The sequence below is a fragment of the Macrotis lagotis genome, chromosome 2 (assembly GCF_037893015.1).
Source record: "Macrotis lagotis isolate mMagLag1 chromosome 2, bilby.v1.9.chrom.fasta, whole genome shotgun sequence".
In the NCBI taxonomy this organism is placed as follows: Eukaryota; Metazoa; Chordata; class Mammalia; order Peramelemorphia; family Peramelidae; genus Macrotis; species Macrotis lagotis.
In genome coordinates this window covers 62254548-62278318 of record NC_133659.1, presented here as the reverse complement: position 1 = coordinate 62278318, position 23771 = coordinate 62254548, and the positions used below count along the sequence as shown (strand labels likewise).

Here is a 23771-nt window from a genome sequence, read left to right as displayed (position 1 = left end):
TGGCTCTGGCGGGCCACCCCTCTGGCAGGCCGCCCCTCTGACCCCGGGGAGCAGAGCCTTTCTGCTCTTTTCTAGGTTAGCTTGAGTAGGAGAACTGCCTCACTGGGTCCCTTTGTGGATTCTGTCTCTTGAAAGTTTAGTCAGAGTCCTTAGTTTATGAATTTTTATCAGAGAGCTCCTAAGACTGGATCCCTTCATGTCACCATCTTAGCTCCGCCCCACCCTTCTCTTTCTTCTTTGCCAAATCTTCATCCACATCATGTTAACCTGGAAGTACAGCAGACTGATTCTCTTTTTCCTCTGTAATATTTCATTTGTCGTTCTCATCAGCTCCCATACTTTTGTATCAGATCTACTTTTCCATCCCAAACTTTCCCCTAGCCTCTAATCTCAGATCTACAGTTGTCTGCTAGACATCCTGAACAGAATGTTCCATAAAAATCTTAAACTTCAACTAAAGCTTTCCTCCTCTTCTTACCTTTTTTTTCCAGCCAAACCAACATTCCCTCCTAGTTACTCAGGCTTGCAATTTTGATGCCATCTTGAATTCCTTACTCGCCTCCCCCTTTCTTCACCCCCTCCCCACCCCTGCCATATCAACTTATTTGTCAGTCCCTTCTTCTCTATGCCCCCACCCCTCCTCCAAACACTGCAGCCATCTTGGTTCAAGCTGTGCCACCTCAGGACTATTGCAGGTGCCCACTTGTGGGTCTCATTGCCCCTAGGCCATCCTCCCCTTAGTTGACAAATTAATCTTCCTGATCATCTCCCAAGACTCCCAATCCCCTCCAGGATCAAATCTGAAGTCCTCCTTTTGACTTTTAAGAATTCTTCAGCCCTGTCACTTGGTCCCTTCCACCTTTTCAGTGTTTTTTGTTTCCATTATCCCTGCCTCCCTGTTCCTTCCACGGGGCCTCAGGCTCCCCTTACTCCCAAGGACCCCCTCCTTGGTGACTCCCAAGTCCTCCTGTAGAGATTTTCCTCAGACCTCACTCTCTACAAGGGTCTTCTCATCAAACTAGAAGTGCCCAGAGGGCAGGTCCTGATTCTTGCCTTTCTTGCCATTTCTATCTTGTACCACAGTGCCTGGGCAGTAGTGGTGCTTAATAAATGGGTTTTGACTGATGAATGAACACAGTGACCATTCAGATGGGCTTTGACTGACCAACAGACACAGGTCAGCGAATGTCTGAGACCTGACTGAAACTCAGGTCTTCCTGACTCTGGGACTGGGTTCTCTGGGCATTGCAACCCCCAGTGGGCCTGCTGAGGAAGGCTTCATAGATGGATTGTAGGATGAGCCCAGGGGCAGATTCCTTCTTATGGCAGTTTTTGGAAGCCACTGTTTGCTCTCCATTTCACCTAATGTGATTCAAATGTGTTCTTGTTCACATAGTGCACTAAACCATCAGGGGGAATAGGTCACCAGTAAGATGTAAGAGTCCATCCTTTCATCTAATTAAAAAAAAATACTGGAAGATTATGAGTCAAGTGGCTTTGCCTAGAAACTTCCTGCTGTCTAGGAGACAGAAAGCTTTTCCATCTTGTTCTTTTGCCTAAGATTATTTGTATGCATATTTGATAGGATTAGTATTAAATTCCTCCTGTTGAATTTACTAATGCTTGTGATTTCTTTTGTACCTTGTTGTTGAACATAAATCCTAACTTTCTCATAATCTCTGGTTTTTGATTTGACTTTACAGTAATCTCATTTGAAAGATTCACTGGTCCTTTTTTGAGTATCATTTAATGAAACTCTTTCCTCTTTACATTGAAATTTCAAAATAAATTAACCTCATTTAATTTCATTTAAATTGGTTATTAACATCAATTTTATCCATTTTCATTTTTGTCAGTGTACTTATTCCCAGACATCTTAGGGTTAAGGCTTATTTTCCTTGCATTGAATTCAGTTTAAGAACAGTGGATATTTTGATGTAGAATCAGTATATTTTGTCATTCAAAACTTTAGCATCCATCTCTTTTCCAATGGCTTATTTAGATTTGAGAACAGAAAATCCTTGTAGATGTCAACAAAACCAATTAACTTTAATAAATATTCTAAAATTTTGTTTGTTTTTGTTAAGTAATAGGAAGCCTATTAAAATATCCCATATATAGCATTTTACAACAATTTTAAATTTTAAAATGATTTCTCAAAATTTTTTCTACTTGAGTTTCCTCTGTTTAATGTCTTGATTCCTCTTGATTACTTTTTGCTACCATCTATACCAAAGCATATTTTCCTGTGATGATTTTTTTTAACTAATGTTTTAAGTTGCAAGGGATTTAAGTGTTTGTTCAAGTCAACAGATAAGTTTCAGAATTATCAGGTTACATATACCTTGTTTTTAAATTCTAGTGTGTGAATATTGAAGGTTTTGAGATAGCAAGGAAAAATAAGCTTTTGGCAGAATCAATTAAAATCAGAACAGGATATTGGGGGTAGGGAGAAAGGAGTTTACTTTTTGCTTTTATTTGAAGAAACATGAACCAGATATGTGATAAGATATCATTCCTTTACTTTGATAAATATTTGTTTCCTCTTCATAAAATTATTTATTGAGATTAATTTTTTCAGGGAGGGGGGGCATCCAAGAGGGAGAACTCCATACCTGATTTTATCAATGTAATGAATTTCCTCTTTGGAATATCCTTCTGCCAGTTCTGACCAATAGTCCTAATGCAGTTTAGATAGTTACCTAGCTGACAAGTTAAATGATTTACTAAGGGCCGAAGATAGTATGTGTCAGAGTCAGGATCTGACCAGAGTCAGGTATTCCTGACTCCAAGAATGACTCTCTAATCATCACGCCAAGTTGCCTCTCACCAGCTGCTCATCAATATTAATAACAAACAGTAACATTGGTTTTTTAGTTTATTTTCTTCTTTTCTCTGGTATTACTTCTGATGAAGGTGTATAAAGAAGATAAAGTTCTGATAGAGTCGGAAAATCTGACTTTAGTGATCACCTTTTCCACTAAGCATCTGTGTAATTTTGGATAAGTTTGATGACTTTTCTTCATCTATAAAATAAGGAGGTTGACCTAGATCAGTGGTGTCAAATAGAAACTGGAGATCTTTGTAGGCCACATAATGACTTATAAAACCACAAATTACTGACCTATATATTTTTTTCTAAGGCACTGGTCTGCCTTTGTCACCCCTTCCTCCTTCATAAACTTCATCAGCTCTTTATTCCTTTGTTTGGCAGTAACCTGACCCTTTCTAGCCCTCCACTTGATTCTTTTCCACATAGTCTACTATTCCATTGGCCTGATTGTTACTGGTTCATGGCTTCATTTCCCCTCTTCACACTTTTTCACTGATTATTCCCCATGCTCTTTCCTCTACCTCTTACCTTTTCTGGCTTTTTACTTCTGACAAGTCTAGATCCATTAGCTTCTAGGGTCTTGGCCTTTCAGATGAATTCCCCTTGGTTATGCATATACGTTGCATATATTTTTAATCTGTGCTGCTTGGAGTGAGAGCTAGTTGGGGGCAGGGACCCTTTACCTTTCTTTGCAGTCTCAGTTCTGACCATAGTGCCTACACTTAAAAAGTGCTTATTGACTAATTAGGTCTTTTCCAAAATCAGCAAAATAGCCTCAAACCCACATAGATCAAAGCCTTCCCCAAAGACTAATGCATCTCATTTAAGTTTGAATCTCTTCCCAGAAACTCACATGTGACTTCTTCTTTCACAGTGGTTATGGCAATATACAAAAATCTTGTAGACTTGCCTGGTTGCTTTCAAATTCATTTATTAACTCAGTTTAATCACATATAATTTTCATCACAATGACTATCAAATGATGACTGGAATATTACACAAAAAATTGATATGAATTGTATTGATTTGATGAAAATATTATAATTTCATAAAGATTCACTAATAAAAAACTTTATATTTAAATTTGTGTGTATGAGTTTGTGAAATAACAGGAGAGAAACAGTAATATTCTTAGTAATTGATATCTATTGGTTAGACATTTTAAGACCTTTCTCTTAGTGAAAAAAGCACTGCCACCTTTAAAAGTCCTTTTCTGGGCTATCTCTATTGCCCTTTTCTTCTCCTAAAGTTACCTTTGGGGCAACTAGATGAAACAATGGATAGAGCACTGACCCTGCAGTCAGGAGGACCTGAATTCAAATCCAGCCTCAGACACTTGATTACTTAGTCTATGTGACATTGGGCAAGTCACTTAACCCTGCCTCACCCTTCCAAAAAAGTTACCTTGTATCTACTGTGTATTTATATTTTTTCATTTTTTACTTATTATATTTAATTTTCTCCAATTATATGCCAAAGCAATTTTTTAGCATTTTTTCTAAGTTTTGAGTTCCAAATTCAATTCCTGTATACTTATATTTTAAAAATTGAACAAATATGTATAGTTCAGCAAAATGAATTCCTATATTTGACCTTGTCAATGCATGTCTCATTCTGCATTTTATGTCCAATGCCTCTTTGACATAAGATAGGAAGCATGTTTATCCTTAGTCCTCTGAAATAATAGTTGGTCATTGTATTGATTACAGTTAAGTCTTTGAAAGTTGTGTTTTCTTTATAATTTTATCTTCATATAAATTATTTTCCTGGTTCATTTTATTCTGCATCATTCATAAAGATCTTTCCAGTTTCCTCGGAAACTCTCTTTTTAATCATATTATATTCCATAATATTCAACAGTAAAATTTGATTCCATTCTTTCTTTTAGCCATATCCCTAAAGAATAGAGAAGAAAATGGCAAATCATTCCAATATCACCCCAAATGGGGTCATGGGGAGTTGGACACAACTAACAAAATGACTTTGCAATAGCAATAAGTAGAGAGATAATCCCTTATTTTCCTTTTTTTGACTACTACTACTACTACTACTACTACTACTACTACTACTACTACTACTACTACTACTATTACTACTACTACTAAAAAGTGCTGTAAATTTTTTGTACATCTAACTCCTTTTCCAAAAAAGGACTTTGATCTTTTTGAGGGTATAAGTATCATAATGGTATTACTGTGTCAAAGAATCTTTTGTGTAACTTAGTACTTTTGGGGCAATTTCCAGAATGGCTAGACAAATTCAGAATTCTACCAAAACTGCCTTAGTTTCTTTGTTTTCCAGAATCTTCTTCAATATTTGTCGTTTTCCTCTTTTGTCATCTTGCCAATCTGTTGGGTTTGAGGTTGAACCTCATTTACTTTAATTTCCATTTCTCCAGTCACAAATGATTTGGAGCATTTTGTCTTCATATGATTGTTGAGAGCTTTCATTTCTTCTTTTTAAAACTATATATTCTTATCCTTTGATCATTAATCTATTCAGAAATGGATCTTAGACTTATAAATTTGATTCAGTTTACTATATGTCTTGAATATGAGAACTTATCAAAGACACTTGCCCATTATCTAATTCCTTCAAATGTTAATTGTATTACTTTGTGTAAAACCTTTAAAATTTTATATAATCAAGGTTATCTATTATATGTTCTGTGCTACTTTTTTATTACTTGTTTGGTCTTAAACTCTTTCCCATCCATAAATCTGAAAGGTTATTTCTTTTTTACTCTAATTTGCTTACAGCATCACCTTTTATGACTAAGTCATATGTACATTTGGAATCTATCTTGTCATATTGTAATAATAATAATAATAATAATAATAATAATAATAATAATAGTAATAATGTCCTTCACGTTCAAAGAGAACCATGTCTTAACTTGCACATTATGTTTACTATAGTGAAGGGAAAGTTGTGCAAAGACAATCACTTCACTGCCTTTTCCCAAACCAGTTCATCCCTTTGCCCGATTTAATAGGAAAAAGGACTTCAGGTGAAGATCTGGATGCTGCAGATGCCCTTGGTCTTGTGGGTAAGGTCTCTCCAACATCAGCAAGGTGCTGTGGTGCCCAGCATGTGCTTTTCTGGTGACAAGTGGCAAAAACAGCATGGCACATCTAGACCTGGATCTAGCCACTTGGCTCTAGCCACCATGCTCCCAGAACCCCAAGACTGGTTTCCTGGTACTGCCCAGTGGGTCACGGGAATGGCGCTGATGGATCTCTAGTGGGGGCATTGTTTATTGTGGACCTTCGATGGTATCAAGCATCTTCCAACCTCTGACTGCTCCTGCTTTCCCTCTGGTCTGTCTTATGCAGGTCCCACCACACAGTGGGAATGCTCTGGCCTTCCAATCAGGTCCACATTGGGAAAACCAACCAAGGAGGACTGGGGTCCTTCCTCATTGTTCCTGGCTGGGATTTAGGCCTGCTTTGAACACCAATGTTTTTAGTTCTTGGCCTAGACCTGATTTCTACTGGATTGCTTTCCAGTTTTTCCAGCAGTCTTTTGTCAGATAGTGAGTTATTGCCCCAATAGGTTTATCAAGTATTGGATTCCTTTGTTTTTGTTTATTGTCTACCTAAACTATTCCATTGAATGATTACTCTAATTCTTATCTTGTACCAAGTTGCTTTGAGAATTCAACCTAGTTTGATGATATCATGTAGTTCTAGATTTGATTCTGCTAGGCCTCTTCCTTCAATTTCTTTTTATTAATTTTCTTGATATTCTTGACTTTTGGTTTATCAGATGTTTTTGTTACTATTTTTTTTAGATCTACAAAGTAGTTATTTGGTACATATTTTTCCTATTTAGATCTATTTTTATTTATGTAAAATGTATTTTGCAGTTGAGTTTGTATAATTTCTGAATGTTTTTGGTAAATAGACTTCCAAATATTTTGTACCTTCTGTAGTTATTTTGAGTGGAATTTTGGTTCTTTCCTGGCTGTTATTATTCTTTTCTGACCGTTTCTTGTCAGTAAGGCAATCAGGGTTAACTGACTTGCCCAGGGTCACACTGTTAGTAGATATCAAGTATCTGAGGCTGGATTTGCTGTTTTATTGTTAATATACTGGAATGCTGGTAATTTATGTGTATTTTTTTTCTGAAACATGGATGAACTTATTTTTTTCAATTAATTGTTTATTCTTTAGGGTTTCAAAAGTAAATCCTAATATTATTTTTCTTTGTAGCCTACATATCTAGAACAGTGCCCTATATATGAATATGTCCTTAATAAATATAGGCTGACTGATGGAATCCTGAAGTGAATAGAATGTATAAAAATATAAGGCATCAGTAAGATATGCTCATAAAAATACATACTTATTTTAAACAAATTTTGAGAAGCTACTCATTTCATTTTTGGAAAGATTAATAATAGGTCATAGGAATGTTTGATATTGATAGGGATATAGACATATAGATTTTTAACAAACCTTCTAATAAAGTCTCTCATCCTCTTCTTTTGGACAGGAAAGAAAGATATGGATTTGATATTAGTATAGATGTGTATCTTTGGAATTGGTTGAATAGATGGACTCAAAGAATAGTAGTAATGGTCTGATTTCACCTTAGAAGGAGAGCTAAATAATGCTACCCATTTCCTGACAGAGAGATATGAGATACATTTTTTCTTTTGTAATGTTACTTCATTCTATTTTTGCATTTATATGCAAAGATAGTTTTAAATATAAATCTTTTTGTAATTTTTTGAGTTCTATGTTTTTCTCTCTTCATCCTTCCCTCCCCCCTTCCCTGCAATAGCTGGTTATTTTGATTTAGCTTATACAGGTACAATCATGTTTAGCACATTTCCATATACGTTATGTGGTTTAAAAAAAATCAGAACTAAAGGGAAAAAATGAGAAAAAAATAAATCTAGTTTTTAACAGGAGACACATTGTTAACATGAATATATAGGGATTTGTTTGCTTGGCTACATGAATTTATTATAAAGGTTTTCCTTTTTCATTTCATTAGGAGGGGAAAGAGAAAAATATATGCTTGATAACTGAAAAATTTATTTTAAAAAAGAAATATGCTGCTTTTTTACTTTGAATTTTCTTTGCATTTTTCTTGTCTCCATAGTCAAATCATAATCAGGCTAAGGGCAGCTTCCTCATTATATGCTTCTTTTGTGTTCCCTACACTGACTAGCTCAGTACATGGTAAAACCAATGATAGGAAATGGCTAAATTCATCCTGTTAAAGTATATGCTTTCAAAATTATTGTGCAAATTACTTTCTTTAATGTGGGGAAAAGTTCATCCTTAAGTTCATTCTTAATTTTATAATTTTGTGTCTGGATTTTTTTTTTATATTTTCAGGGCTATTGGGAAAGATCTTAATTGCCATCCGAGATGCAGGTTTTGAAATTTCAGCTATGCAGATGGTAGGTGTTTTGCAGAGCATGATGACTTATTTTAAAATTATTTCCTTTCTGATTTTAGTGAAATTTTGCATGTAATATCATATATTTGGATAAGCAAATTCATTTCTTTAAAAACACTTGGAGATGCAAATATTATCTCTCAGACCAGTTGTTCTGTTCTATCCTCAGAGTATTTCTCAGAAATATCCCCTTATCTTTTGCCTCTTTCCGGGAACCATCCCCTGGATCCATCAGAGTTTTGATCATTTTTTCCCTACCCAGGGTCTTCTGAGAATCTAGCTCACTTTTAGATCTTTAAAGAAGGGGTTAAAGGGTCTGTAACTGCCCTGAAAGCATTTGGACTTGGCCTTGGAATTCCTCTATTTATCTGGTTTGTCAGTCTGCTACTGTTATTCCACATGAAGAGATGCCTCTTCTGGTCAAGGCAGACCACCTCTGTCATCTCTCCTTTCACTAATCTTCTATCTCTCTATCAGCCTCTTCTCTGTTGCCTACAACACAGATCCCTACTTTAAAAAGTTCTCTCTTGATCCCTTCATTTCTACTAGCTATTTTCCTATCTCTTTTCTCCCTTTGATGGCTAAACTCCTGAAGAAAGCCATTTAACATTACTCCCTCCTCTTCCTCTTCTCTCTTTCAGCCTCCTAAAATCTGACTTCCAATCTCATCATTCAACTGACACTGCCCTCTCCAAAATTACAGATGACCTTTACTCACCAGCTCTAATGGCCTTTTCTCAGACTCCATCCTTCCTGACCTTTCTGCTGCCTTGACAAGGGATCCCCCTCCTCCTTGATGCTCTACTCTCTGGCAGCACTGCTGCCTCCTGCTTCTCCTCCTGCCTACCTTGCTATCCCTTCTTAGTCCTTTGCTGGCTCTTCCTCTACATTGCTCCTGCTAATCTTGGATGTCCTCAGAGTCTCTTTTCTTTGCCCTCTAAACTCTTTCATATATTGATTTTATCATCTCTTAGGGATTCACTTTTTCATTTCTTTGCAGGTGATTCTTAGCTCTATTTATCTATTTATTGGATATCTTGAATTAGATGTCCCATGGACATCTTAAACTTAGCATGCACAAAGCTGAGCTCATCATGTTCCCCTCCAACCCCCTCCACACTCTTGTCTTTCCTGAACTTACCCTGGTAAGGGCACCACCATCTTTCTAGTCACCTAAGATGTGAACCTTAGTATCACCCTCCTCTCTTTCACACTCACTTAATGGATCCAATCTGTTGCAAAGTTTTTCCTTATCTTTGCAGTACCTGTCATATATGTCCCTTTTTCTCTATTCACACAATTTCTATCTTGGTACGCCAACCACAATGGATTAGACCCCCATTGCCTCAATGCTAGAATATTACAATAGCCTTCTATATAATCCCCCTGCCTCAAGTCTCTCCCCACTATAGTTTATCCTCTGTTTCACTGCCGAAGAGATTTTCCTAAAGTGCAGGTCTGACCATGTCTATCTCTCTCCATCTTCACCCACCTCAGTAAACTCCAGTGGCTCATTGTTACTTCCAGGATCAAATATAAACTCTTCTGTTTAACTTCTAAAACCTTTCAATACCAAAATGCATCAGCAAGGTAGAGTACTTGATCCTTTATTTTGTCCTCCTGAACGCTGATACCTCTCCAAAATTATATGGAAGAGATAAAAGATACCAAGAACCTTAATGTAGGAGCAGGGTGAGGAACTACCAGCAGATAAGGCTAAGCTCTAACTCAGTCATTGTGTTTCTCTTTTCCCAGCAACACCAGACCAAAGACAGGCCAATTGCTGCCTCATTTCCCATAGTCTTCTGAGTTGAGATTTTAAGTCCTCTTTAAAAAAAAAAAAAAAACATGTTTTGCTTAATATCATTTGTCTTAAACCAAGCAAAGAGGCAATGGCAGACAAAAGCCTTTAACCTAAGTATTTAACTATACTATATTACTAACTATATTACTATATTTCTTCTGACCAAGAAAGGTAAGGGCAGCTAGGGACTTTTCTAAAGGCTGAGGGTTTAAATGACATTCTATCAGTCTCATGTATACTATTTTATGAATCAGTATATTTACTCATTTACAACTTTACCATTGTTGTGAATATGGTAAATAAATTATCCTCATAAAGTGAGATTTTATTAATAGATTTCTACTAGTTGTTAGTTCCAAAGAATATTTATTTTATTTAATTTTGAATTATTACTCAATTTGGTTTTAATATAAATAGCATCTCAAGGAAAAATATTCCATTTGGAATAAAGAGTTTTAAGTTTACTATTTATTTTTAATTAGGTTGTCATTCTTAACTTTTGTTCTAGTACAATATGGACCGAGTTAATGTTGAAGAGTTTTATGAAGTTTATAAAGGCGTGGTAACTGAATTTAATGTAAGTATTAGAGCAAATATAAATTATTTCTACTGCACACACACGCACACACACACACACACACACAAACATGCTGAAAATTTTGCTCATTTATAACCTGAGGGGGAATTTCATCATGCTTTCAAAACAATAATAATAAACACCCCTCAAAATCTCACCCATTGTGCTCAGTACAAAAAATGCATAAAGCAATGCCCATCCTTGCCAAGGTAGCTCTCTGCAAAGAAAGAGGATCAGAGAGGGTGTATGGGGGAGGCAGGAAGAGCTGGAGGAGGCTGAAGTGGCTGTCTAGGGCACTGCCCTCCGCAAGGGTAGGCTCTGGACCACAGGATCCACCTTCTCTAGTCAGAGATAGGTAGGACTGAGGAAGGCCTTGCCTTAGCAAAGATGAGGTTCCAGGGAATCACTGAGCAGAGGAGGGGATGTTCTCCTTTGCTGCCATACCTGACAACTTGTGAGAACTTTGAAGTCTTGTGTGTTGGGCTCAGTGGATCACAGTGATTCATTGGCTCTTCAGCTGCTGGGGTGTAACGGCTCTCTGGCCCTGAAGTCAGGAGGTCCTGAGTTCAAATTTGACCTTAGACACTTACTAACTGAGTGACCTTATCCCTGATAGCCTTATGTCCAGGGCTATCTCCAGTCATCCCGATCCATATCTGGTCACTGGATCCAGATGATTCTGGTGGAGGAAGTGAGACTGGTGATTTAGCACAGCATTCCCTCACTCAAATCCAATTCGTGTGCTTGTCATGGCACATGATGTTGTGATCTTCTTTGAGAAAAAAGGACAAAAGAAAAACAACTCCTAATAATCGTGGAAAAAATGGATGACAATGGGTCAAGAATGTGTGCAATCAAAACCCCAGAGAAGATGAATGAAACACATACCTTTGACTCCAAGATAGCTTTAGAAGGGCTTGTCAAAAAGGAGGAAGAGGATTGATAAATGATCTTAGAGAACTTGGCAAATATGTTAAAAATTTTGTATAAAAACATTTGGAAAAATAGATTTTATTTCACAAAATGATAGTAAAGGGAGGCAACAGGAATGTCTTTTACTAATCAACTAATGTAGCCAAAAGTAATTTCTCTCCAGGCAGAGCCTATGAAATTACTAAGACACATGAGTGGAATCATAGAACAACATCCATAAAACAATCATGTTTCAGTAAAGATTATTAGTAGAAATTCAAAGATTTATGGTAACATTTCAGGATCAGGTCATCAGCACTAGAAATTACAGAAAGCTAATGCTTATAAAGTTAGAAATTCTTGGGAATCAACAAAGAAAGTAATTGAGACAATTAACAGCTTTGTTAAACTGGCAGATTACAAAATAAAATAGAAAAAAATGAATAGCTTTCCCTTTACTTCTGGAGTTAGTAAACTGTGATCCATGAACCAAATTTGGCCAGTCAGCCTGTTTATATGTTTGTAAAAATCACTTTTAGCTTGTGGACCATACAGAAATGGGAAATGGGACAGATTTCACCTGTATTTTACTGGCTTTATTTTACTGGCTCCTACTATATTTCACCAAAACATCCAGGAGAAAGTAATATATAAGGAAAGCCTAGAGAAATATAAGACAATTTAAATAGTTAGATAATCAGTACTTATAACTAGACTATTTCAATAAAATAAAAATACTATTGAAATTAATTGTTAGGCTGCTGTGACTATATCAACCAAACTACCGATGGAATACTTTACAGAGATAAATCAAATGACAGTATAATTCATTTGAAGTAGCAACAAATCTAGAATAATTTAAGAAAAATAATGAGAAAAGTAGATATGAAATGGAAGAGCCCATCTGTATCTTAAAGTATATTAAAATAGTAACCATCAAAATGGGGCTAGCTGGGGTAGCCCTGAAGTCAGGAGTACCTGAGTTCAAATCCAGTTTCAGACATTTAATAATTGCCTAGCTGTGTGGCCTTGGGCAAACCACTTAACCCCATTGTCTTGCAAAAACTAAAAAAAAAAATGGGGCTAGTGTTTTAAAACAATTAAAAGTAAAGCAATGGAATAGATTCATCAAGGAAGAATCAGAAGTAATTGAACTTGGTAAACCAATGTTCTCCTGACCTCAAAATATAAATTGCCTAGGAAAGAATACTCTCACTGAAAAGAATTATTAGGAAACCTAGAAAGAAGTCTAGCAGAAATTAGAATTAGGCCACTATCTTAAACAAAATACCATTAAAAACCCTTAAAATGGACTTCATGAACTTAATATTAAAGGTCATAGAATGAAAAAAAAATAGAAGAGACGCAATTCAGATACCAGTATTGGCCATTGTTACTAAGTAAATTTGTAATCAAACCATAGACAGTTAACAAAAAGAAAAAATGTATAATTTTAGTTAGAATAAGTTGAAAAGTTTTTACATGCAGAAAACCAACGCTGTTAAGAAGAAAAGCAGTCAAATGGAAATGTTTGTATCAACTATTTTTGATATCTAAGAATTATAGGCAGCTAACAGATGAATAAGATCAAAAAAGCCATTTCTGCTTAGTGGTAAAAGGATGTGAAGTTTTCAAAAGAATTTCAGTTAACCCTATGAAATGATGCTTTGAACCACTAATAACAAGATAACTTTAAATCAAAACAACATTGAACAATAAAACAATTGAAACAAAGCTAAGAAATTATGATTAGGGTTGTCCCCAAATAAAGAAATAAGATTTTTTTCAGAAGTTTAGGGATATGAGTGTGATGATACATTGTAATGTCAGAATTATTGCTAAAGTTTTTTTTTCTTTTTTCTTTATTATAATGGTTGATTTGAAGTGGAGATACAATATTTAAACATAGGTAAATGTAGATAATGGAAAAAAATTTTTTTTAAATTAAAGCAAGTATAAATTCCAAAATCTCCTTGAATGTGATAGTCAAAATTAGGGAGGTGGGACATTCCAGACATGCAGTATCACTCATGTAAAGGCATGGTTACGATGTGTACAAGTAACACAAAGACGATGATATGAAATAGCTCTAGAAAAGTGTTCTGGTGCTATGATGACGTGAATGCAATATATTTGTATTTTATCATGGAATCAGTATGGATCTCTGAAAATTTTTGAGTCAGAACTTGGTAGTACGATCTTAGAAATATCAGTTTCCAAGGCCAGATATGAAGAACCAAGGACAGGGGGCATTATATCATCCTTAGGTGATTGCAGATGTTCTTAGGAGAATGGTAGTATCATCAACCAAAGAAAAGTAATTTATGAAATTTACAGTTATCCTTTTCTCTTTTAGGAAATGGTGACAGAAATGTATTCTGGTCCTTGTGTAGCACTAGAGATTCAACAGAATAATTCTTCAAAGACATTCCGTGATTTCTGTGGACCTGCTGATCCTGTAAGTTATTGTCTTAAAATAATGTGAAAAATTAAGTGAACATTCTTACTATTCAAATCATCATTGAAAATACAAAAATCTTTGTACCTTAATAGAATCACGTTTTGATTAGTGAAATTATAACCTCTCCATTTCTTTTCATCTTGATTCATTCAGTTTCCTCTCTTTTAGAGAATTCATTCAGCTCCTTGGAAGCCTTAGTCTTTTACTTTTACTATCTTGCGGTTTCATTAGTGTCTCTAATTCTGACCACAAGACTGATCTACCTACTTTTAGAGTCATAAATATGTTCTTAGTAATTAAACTATCAGTGGCAAACATGCAACAAAGTATTCAAACCCAGCATGCAGCTTACAAAATGATGAGGCATATGCTTATCCAACACATTAACCAGTGTCATGGAGGTGATAATGAAGTTCTCCAAATCTGTCTGTTCATATATCACAATGCATTAAGTTCATCAAACCACAGAATGCTTTTAAAACTCTTTAAGCAAAACCCACAACAAACTATCCAAATTGGAAAAACAAAGTAGGTGAAAGATGCCCATTGACTAGATTAGAAGATGTAGTTGAATAAAAACCTGTCATGAGCACTCAAATGGTGGGAATAAGAAATTGGCCTTCATTGAATTTTTCCAAATTGTGAATTATTTTTGGTGATCTCAGATTTCTTATTAACATAAATGCTCTTTTTCAAATATATTTTCTTGTTGGCTACTTTAAGTGATTTGTAACTCAAAGGGCAATGGGTAGATACATGGGAGACAATCTGTAGGGTTTTTTAAAATCTTATTACCTAAATGACATATTTTTAATCTTATTACATTTTTACATAATGTAATTTATGTAAATCTTATTACATAATGTAATTTAACTATATTATGTTCAAATTACATTAAAATTACATATGAGAATATTATTCAAAACAATATTATTTTTACCTGTTTTCTTTTATAACTTGAGAATGAACATTTTTGATAGCAAAGTAAAATCTTGTTGGATTTAATTGAAATTTGAAAAAAAAGAATTTTTTCCCCTTAAAACATGAAATTAACAATTATCATGCCTTTTTTGCTAACTTGCCTAGATGAGTAATTATGCTAGTCCTGCACTACAAAATGTGTTAAGTTCTTTCCTTTGGCATGGTACTATCAAACAGCTCTCATTTCAGGTCCAGGACTGAAGCAAAATGGTATTGCTCCATTTTAAATCAAGAAATGAACTCAGGTGAAATTTAATAATTTAACATCCTCTCTCATCTCCCCCCCCATTTTAAAAACTTTCTATTTTTCAGAGTATTTTTTTCAATAATTTTATGGTATGTGGAGATAATTCTATTATTTTCAGATACTAAAAACAGAAAGGTAAAAATATTTAAGGACAAAGAATATACCAATGGCCAATAAAAATGTGATGGGTTTGATTGAATAATAATAATCTGTAGCTCACATTTCTAGAATATTTTGAGATTTACAGAAAGCTTTCCACTGGATAGTCCTTCCAGGTCAGTGGTACAAATAATATGATCTTCAATTTACAAATGAAAAGATTAAATTTAGAGAGATTGAGATCATAAAGCTAATAATTACCAGAGCATCCTTTTGATTCTAAGACTAGTCTTGAATTTTGGGAGTCCACTGACTTCAGAAAATGCTAAAAGAATAATATAGTTTTTCCTTTAGTTTTAGATTTATTTGGTTTTATTTATTTTCATTTTTCCACAGAACGATTCACTATCTCAAAAGTCAGTCAATAACATTTGTTGAACACCATGCTGTACTTTGTACCAAATGGAGATCTTGTTGGGAAGTGTGCATGTGTGTGTACACGTCAGTTTGCACACACGAGCATGCATGTATATGTACATGAGTTTGTGTGCATGTACGTGTATGTGTGTTCATGTGTATGTGTCCACACTGTCCACAGCAATGAAAGGGTGATGCTATGCATCTCCAGTTCTCAATACTCTGTCATTCTAGTTGGGAATTCATAATTTGTGAATATGAAAAATATTTTGAAGTGCTTCCAAGATACTCCTATGTCTAAGCTCACCCAGTTTTCTCAAAATGCCTTGGTGGGTAGGATAGTGCTGAAAATGCAGAAAATGGAGATCTCAAAATAGATGATGGTGCTGGAGATGTCAAGGAAATTGTGTGAACTTCTGCCTACTGTGCAATCTGAAATATTATTTATATTGCATTTTAGAAAAATGCAGAATTTTATTTTACTTTTTTAAGGTTTATGCTGATGGTAGCTGGGATTAGTTGGTTTGATAACTTAAAGGAAGTACAGTTTGAGATGAGGTATGATTTAACATGTAATAGATAAGGAAGACCTTTTAGGCAAGAAAATAACATGAATGAAGGAAAAGATTAAAGACAATTCAAGTGGTATATGACACAAAGCAGATTTACTTAATTACAAGGGCAGAGATTGGTGGAAAGAGTGGTGGGACAGATTATAGGAGGGGAGTAAGCTAGGAAATATCATTAGAAAGAAGTTATAAAGTTCTTTTAAAATCAGGAAAAATAATTTGGAGTCCATACAGTAAGAAATAAGAAGCTAGACTGTAGTGTCTTGAGCAAGAGCAGTGTGACTAGAAAACATAAAGTTTTGGGGACATTGTATAGGATAAATTGTATTAAAAATTCTAGGGATGGTGGATTTTGCAGCAGGAAGGGTCTAGACTAGAACAGTATAGCATAACCTCTTGAACAATGTAGCATAACCTCTTGAACTACTTTGCCAACCTCTCCTAGCAATAGCACACTGATCTCCAGAGCTGGGCTATTATTTCTCCTCAGGAACCTGGAGGGGTTCAGGTAGTGGTGTGTTTTTCTAATGTTTTATCCTGTAAGACCCCACCAAGAGAACTTTACCCAGGATTATCAATTGATATCAATTATTCAGTCATATTTAACTATGGTGGTACAAAATACCATTGTCCCACCGAAGTCTCAAGACATACTCTCCCACAAATATATACAGATGCCTGGGATAGTGGGCTTAAACTTTAATGAAGGTGGCAAAGGAATAATAATACAGTTCCTGAAAGTTTTTGTTGGAGTCCATAAGATGTTTCCATTAAGTTTGGTACTTTTTTTTTTTTTTGGCTGGGTTCCTTCTAGAGTTAGGATTATTTTGATAAGGATTGCTCTGTGAAAGAATTATATAATTGTATTGTCAAATTGCTCTCTTTCCTTGTAAATATGGTTTTTCACTGATAATATCAACTTGATATCCTTTTTTAAAAATATCATAATGTATCTCTTGCAGTATGATTTAAGAGCTTATGTTTCTTGTATCCACACCTATCATAAATATGTATGTTTAATCTGATTTTCTCATGTCGGGAGATTCAAGTTCTGGAAATGTTGATTTGAGAAGTCTAGTAGGTACTATATTTTGCAAACAGAAGAGAGGAAAAGAAGAGAGAGAGAAGTGGGGGGAGAGACACAGAGAGAGAGAGAGAGACAGGGAAACAGACAGACATTGCCTGTTTAGCATTTCAAAGTGGATATTACAGACACATATTGGTTTTGGGTTTTGTTTTTTTTTTGGTTTGTGTTTTTGCAAGGCAAATGGGGTTAAGTGGTTTGCCCAAGGTCACACAGCTAGGTAATTATTAAGTGTCTGAGGTCGGATTTGAACTCAGTTACCCCTGACTCCAGGGCCGGTGCTCTCTATCCAGTGCGCCTCCTAGCTGTCTCTAGAGACATAGATCTTAAACAAAATATATTTAAAGCTGAACATATCACCTCTTTCCCCAAATATTTTCTTCAAAGCCTTTGGATTTTTATTGAAGGCACTTCTCGCCTTCTGGTCTCCTAGCTTCATAACTTTGGCATTGAGCTTGTCCCCCTCACTTTCCTTGTCCAATCAGCTGTCCAGACTTACTGATTATACCTTCACAGCCTCCTTCACATCCAGTGTCTTGCTCCACTCCCACAGCTCCCATTGTTAGTTCAAGCCCTTGTCACTTGTTACCTAGGTTATTACAGTAGCCTCCTGGTTGGTCGCCATTCCTCAAGCCTCTCCCTACCATAGGCCATCCTAGGCACTGCTGCCGCAGTAATCCTGCCCATCTGATCAGGTGATTCCTATTGCCTCTAGCCTCAGGTGTCATCTTTTCTGCGAGCCCTTCACAGCTTTTCCCCAACCTAGCTTTCTGGTTTCGTTGAAGATTAATGTCCCTCCTGCACTCTGAATTATATAAATTGTCTTTCCTCTGTTCCTTACACAGGATGCTTTATCTCTCATCTCCATCTTTACATATGCATTTCCATATACTTAGAATGCAATTCCTTCTTACTATGCCCCATAGAGTCCCTTCACCCTTTAAAATACAGCACCATCTTTTCTATTAAGCCTTTTCTGGCTCTCCAACTGCTAATGCCCTCTTTTATATTTAGTTACTTTGCATATGTTTGTGCTGATTAATTTTATATTTGTTGAATTTCCTTATGTACTTGCCTCCCCTGATAGAATGAGCTTCTTCTTGGCGTGAGTAGGTATTGTTTCATTTTTTTTTATTTGTATCTCCAGTACCTAGAACAGAGCCTGGCTTGTAGTTGGGACTTAATTAATATTTATTGATGGGATGATTAGACTGTATTCAAAGGCAGTAGTTCTGATGAGCTTTGTATCATTTGGCATGAGAAGGTATTAGGACCCTTGGATCTCCCTTCATGTGAGGTGTGTGTTTTGGGGGAGCATCTGCAGGCATTTATGCAAAACTTGGTCTGTGTCTTGATTGCCAAAGTACGTATTAGTGCAAAAACAAGTAATGCCAATGGGCCTGAGGTAAAATGTGAATAGCATGTTCTGAGCCCACTGCTATGTCTTATCTCTGATGGAAAAAGAATAACTGTACAGAGTTGAATCTCAAATTTTTTACCATTTTAGTTACCATTCTCTTCACTGTCTTATATTTATTTCATTATTATTTTTTACTTTAGCAACCAAATTGTATATATTTCAGCCAGATGAGACAGCTATCTTCTCAGAACAATATTCTTCTGGTTATATCATAGAACTACTAGTCACGGCTTCCACAGACTTTGGCTTGGGAGGAATGATGGTGTTACCTGAAAGAGTCACATGAGATAATAAGATGTGAATAGGTTGTCATCTGTACCATTAGAGGAAGTGTTAATATTAATGAACTCCACTGGAGATATTATATATGCACACATACATAGGTATATACATGCATCTATATATATGATGTATGTCAATACTTATGTGTATATATGTGAATCTACACATGCATATATACACATAGTATATATACACAGATGCATTTCTGTCTATATGTCTTATCTATTTATCTACCTATTTTTCCCCATCTTGCTATGTGAATTTCCCTGTTTCCTCGTAGGATTGAGTTGAATTGAGATGAAGTCATCTCTGTAAACCAACTCAAAAAAGAATAGATGGGAAGTGAGAGGAGGCCATCAGAGGAACAACTACTGACAAACAGTTGATTGATCATCTGTCCTCTGTGGAAAGGACAAAGTTCTGCTTTGAGAAGCCTCTCCTGGTATAAAGCAGAAGATATGTGTGGATGTACTACAGAAAATAGTTTTCTTGTTTTTTATCCCCCACATTCAACATGTCCCTTGGGTCAGGGATAGATGATGCAGGAAAACATAAGAGAAAGATCTGTATGTTTCTTCTGTGGCATATTTTGCATTCATTAATCTCATATACTTTTTGGGAACCAACTTTTTTTCAACTAAAGCATGCTTACTTGTTCAAGGAGAGGAAATCAAGCACATTTTGAAAAATCCCAGTATATGAATACATTTGTAAATGAAATAGCGCTGAGACTGATAGAAACTTGGTAGATCTTGCCATTGCTCTTCCCTCAGACCTTTCTTGGTCTCAGCTTGGGGACCTCTCTGTGTTGGCCTCTTGAAGAGGCTGGACAGTTGCCTGGCTCTTCCTAGTCCCTGAATCCAGGTTGATTGATTGATTTCATGAAACTCAGTTTGCCTAAATGGAAGAACTATTGCTTTGAGCATTAGTTTTCCATCTCCCCAGCCTCTGTCCTGCCTTTCTTTGACTGTGTGGGGATTCATCCAATATTCTCAGGCCTAGATTTATGATCTCTCTTGTATGGATCCTCCCACCACTTCTCAGCCTTTTTAACCTAAGTCAGCTCTCTTCTGTAAGACATCTATAAGAAGCTATCCACATATACTGGACATCTATACCTGTTTTTTTTTCATTTGTTTAACTATTTTGTATATTCTGATACTAATTCATACTAATTTTTCTCTTACTATATGACTGGAGTACCTGATTTTCTGGTCTGAGTTTATGATATTTCCTTAATAATCTTTGAATGCATTGTTATTGTCGTCAAATAATTTAAGGATTATTTTATGAAAGAAAAATTCATCTTACTTTGCTTGTCTTCAAAGAGAAGAACTAGAACCAAAGAGTAGAAATTATAGGATGACAAATTCTGACTCTGTGTAAGAACTGTCTAGTCAGAGAATGTGCTTCCTTAAGAAACATTGATTTTCCCATCCTTGAGGTGCTCAGGAAGAGCCAGATGACCAACTGTTAAATCTACTAGTCATTGAGTATTTATTGAGCACCTTTTAAGTGCCATAACCTGGGCATGTCCTCAAGGACCTTATACTCTCTTCACAGAAGGAACCTGAAAGGGGGGTGGGGGAGGAGGTGGGAAGAAGATCTCCCACTCAGGGCTATGTGAGAAGCAAAGAGTGAGCCAGCCCTGGAGGCTTTGGGAGGAGTTCTTCACCTCACCTACCTACCAGAGGAGCAGAGGGCACAGACCAGGTGTATATGAGTCCAAAGCTAATGCAACCTCTCAGGATGATTAGTTTCCTGGTGACAAGTTCTCTTGGGAGCACAATTGTGGTGGAGTTCAGGGCAAGGAATGTAGCTGGTGGAAAATGTTGAAGATGTTGAAACAGTTCCTCTTTGGGGCATAGTGTCAGCCTAGATCACCTCTACATGCCTACTCAACTCTTAAGAATTTCTTCTCTAAGCCAGGAGAACAATTTATACAATGACAATATTATAAAGAAAAAAATTTTTGAAAAACTTAAGATTTCTATCTGTTGATTTTTTTGAAGGATTTATTCTTTTAGAGTGAGGCTAACTGTATCTCCCTTTCAAGATTCTAGGAATACTCCTGAGGAATTGAGCATTTCTTTCCTCTAAAAATATTGGCTTGAATTCCCAGTTCAATGTTTTCTACTTCCACCATTTGCCATCAGGGATTTGAAGATATAGCAAAAAATATCAGTATTCATGAACACACACATGCACACACACAGGAAACATGCTCTCCCCTGTGCCACCTCTGACCAAAGGAATGGTGGATTCAGAACTTATATAATTTCTGCAAAGAATTGTTTCTTACAAAGTTCATATCCAAATGGGACTTTGCTTTTGGATGAATCCTAGTTCCAAAGTAATGATCCTAATGTCCTCTCTCTGGCTCAGATCTCTGCAGCATTATGTTCAGTGTACAAGAATAAACAGAATCCAGTGAACTGTCCATTCCAATTCAGATGATATTTATTAAATCTGCATCACGTGATAGGCCTCACAGAATGACCTGTGGCATCTGTGTGCCCCTAGAACCAAATTGACAATTTGCGAAGTGTCCAGAGGAGGGCATTGAAGATAGTACGGGAGTTTCAAGATCATGCCTTACCAGGATCCTTTGAGGAAAGTAGACTTCTTTAATTAGAGGAGAAAGAACTTAATTTAACATGATGAATGTTTTCAATTATTTGAAGATTTGCCAAATTAATATTCCTATCGCACAGGTATATTATTCCCTTATTCAAGTTGCTTTAGTGATGTCGTCCTCTTTGCTTCTGAGATTAAGTGCCAACTCCTCTGTTTGGAATTTAAAATCCTTCACAGTTAGGTTCCTGTTTGCCTTTTTCAGATTGATTTCATATTACTCCCTTTCTCACACTTCATATTTCAGCATACCAGTCTATTTGCTGTACTCCCTATATGACATATGCCCTCCTCCCTTCATACCTCTGCACAATCTGTATGGTCCCCTCTCCCCTTTGAGCCCTAGCTCCCCAATTCCCCCTTCCTCTAATAATCTCCCTTGCTTCCCAGGTTGTTAGTTTCTCTTATTATTATGACCCAGTTTATATCTTGGTTCAACATGTCTGATTCTATGAGATCCCTTTTGGGGTTTTCTTGGCAAAGATACTAGAATGGTTTGCCTTTTCCTTCTCCAGCTCATTTTATAGATGAGGAAACAGAGGCAAACAAGGTTAAGTGACTTGCCCAAGGTCACACAGCTAGAAAGTGTCTGAGACCGTTTTTGAACTCAAGAAGATGAGTCTTCTTGATTCTAAGTCCAGTGTTCTTTCCACTGCCACCTAGCTTCATCTGTTACTTTGCATTTGTTTTACTTATCTGTGTACATATTGTATCTCTTGACTAGAAGCAAAGGTTGAATTCAGTGGCCCTCAGGAACTCAGGTACAAGGGAAGGTGATGGTAACATGACAACTAACTGATGAACCAAGTCCTAGTACTAAAAAAGGAGAGTCGACATGGCTTAAGTCTAGATAAAAGCGAAAGATACATCTTAGTATGCCTTGGGAATTCCAGTCCTTTTATTATTTTTTCTGAAAATTGGAATGATTACTCAAGAAAAATAATTTGTAGTGGCTACCATTTAATGCTGATGTTGTTGTGAGTTATAAATAATTACTATAGAATTCACTAAGAATAGCATACCTCTCAACTTATCCTGTGTACTGAAGTTTGGAAACAATTCAAAGATAAATACATTTATTATTCATTTTCAGATTTGGTTTTCATTAATAAAATGGCATGATATAGTAGAAATCACTCCAGATTCTCAGTATGAAGGGTAATCATTTTATACAATGTAAAAATATCATAAGATAACCCAGAAGAAAATGTCATAAAAAGGGTGCTAAATAGTGAACTTATTCAATTTATAGATGATAGCTTTGGAAGAGATAGATAATAATACTATGGTCAAGAGAGAATATACAAAGATTTTGACAGATTCAAACTAGAATTAATATAAATGAGATATAATGGGCATAAATATGAAGTCCTACACTTTGGTTAAAAAAAATTAACCTCCTAAGTTGGGGAAGCTTGTCAGCACAAGTACAATGAAAAAAGTTCATCCCAGTCACACAGTATTTAGGTTGATTGTGAGGAAAATATTCTACAAATTGAGAGATTTCTGAAGTGTATTTTAGGGATATTCCCCCTCAATTGAGGTTTTACTGAGATCTTAGACTGCACTAATTGAGATGATGGTAACATGGCATAGCAGATGGAGAACTGGCCTTGAGTTCAGGAAGACCTGGATTCAAGATTCACTTCTAACATACCAGTTGTGGAACCATGAGCCAATTATTCACCCTCTTGGGGTCCCAAATAATTCTCTATAATATCTACCAGTTTCAAAAGAATTCAGATCTTTGTTGGATGCTCTGTGGTCTACCACCCAGTGGAAGTTTCTAGTGAAGGACTTCCCATAACTGATGAAATCTCAGTTCTAGTCATAGACAAAAAGTTATGGTTGAAGATCCAGAATGAGAGAATGTGATATACCTCTGCCTTGGTTAGAAAATATCTAGATACTATGTGTTTATTCCTGAGAAAGATTAACTAAACAAAGGATATTTAACCAGGAGAAGAGAGTATGAAAGGGGGTAGTCTCATAATCATTAATTATTTAAAGGAATATAATTTCCAGATTCAATTCAC

The 23771-nt window shown here is 35.9% G+C and overlaps 1 protein-coding gene across 3 annotated transcripts in view; it reads left to right on the top strand.

Annotated features, from left to right (window-relative positions):
• Positions 1-23771, top strand: part of NME7 (NME/NM23 family member 7) — a 174155-nt gene that overhangs the window by 85400 nt on the left and 64984 nt on the right. For all 3 annotated transcript variants that reach the window (XR_012475596.1, XM_074221960.1, XM_074221959.1), the window contains exons 8-10: positions 8185-8249; positions 10561-10629; positions 13898-13999. Coding sequence is in view for 2 of the 3 variants with exons in the window: in XM_074221960.1 (XP_074078061.1) it covers positions 8185-8249; positions 10561-10629; positions 13898-13999 (236 nt within the window). In the remaining variant the exon portion in view is untranslated. The remainder of the gene's footprint in view (positions 1-8184; positions 8250-10560; positions 10630-13897; positions 14000-23771) is intronic.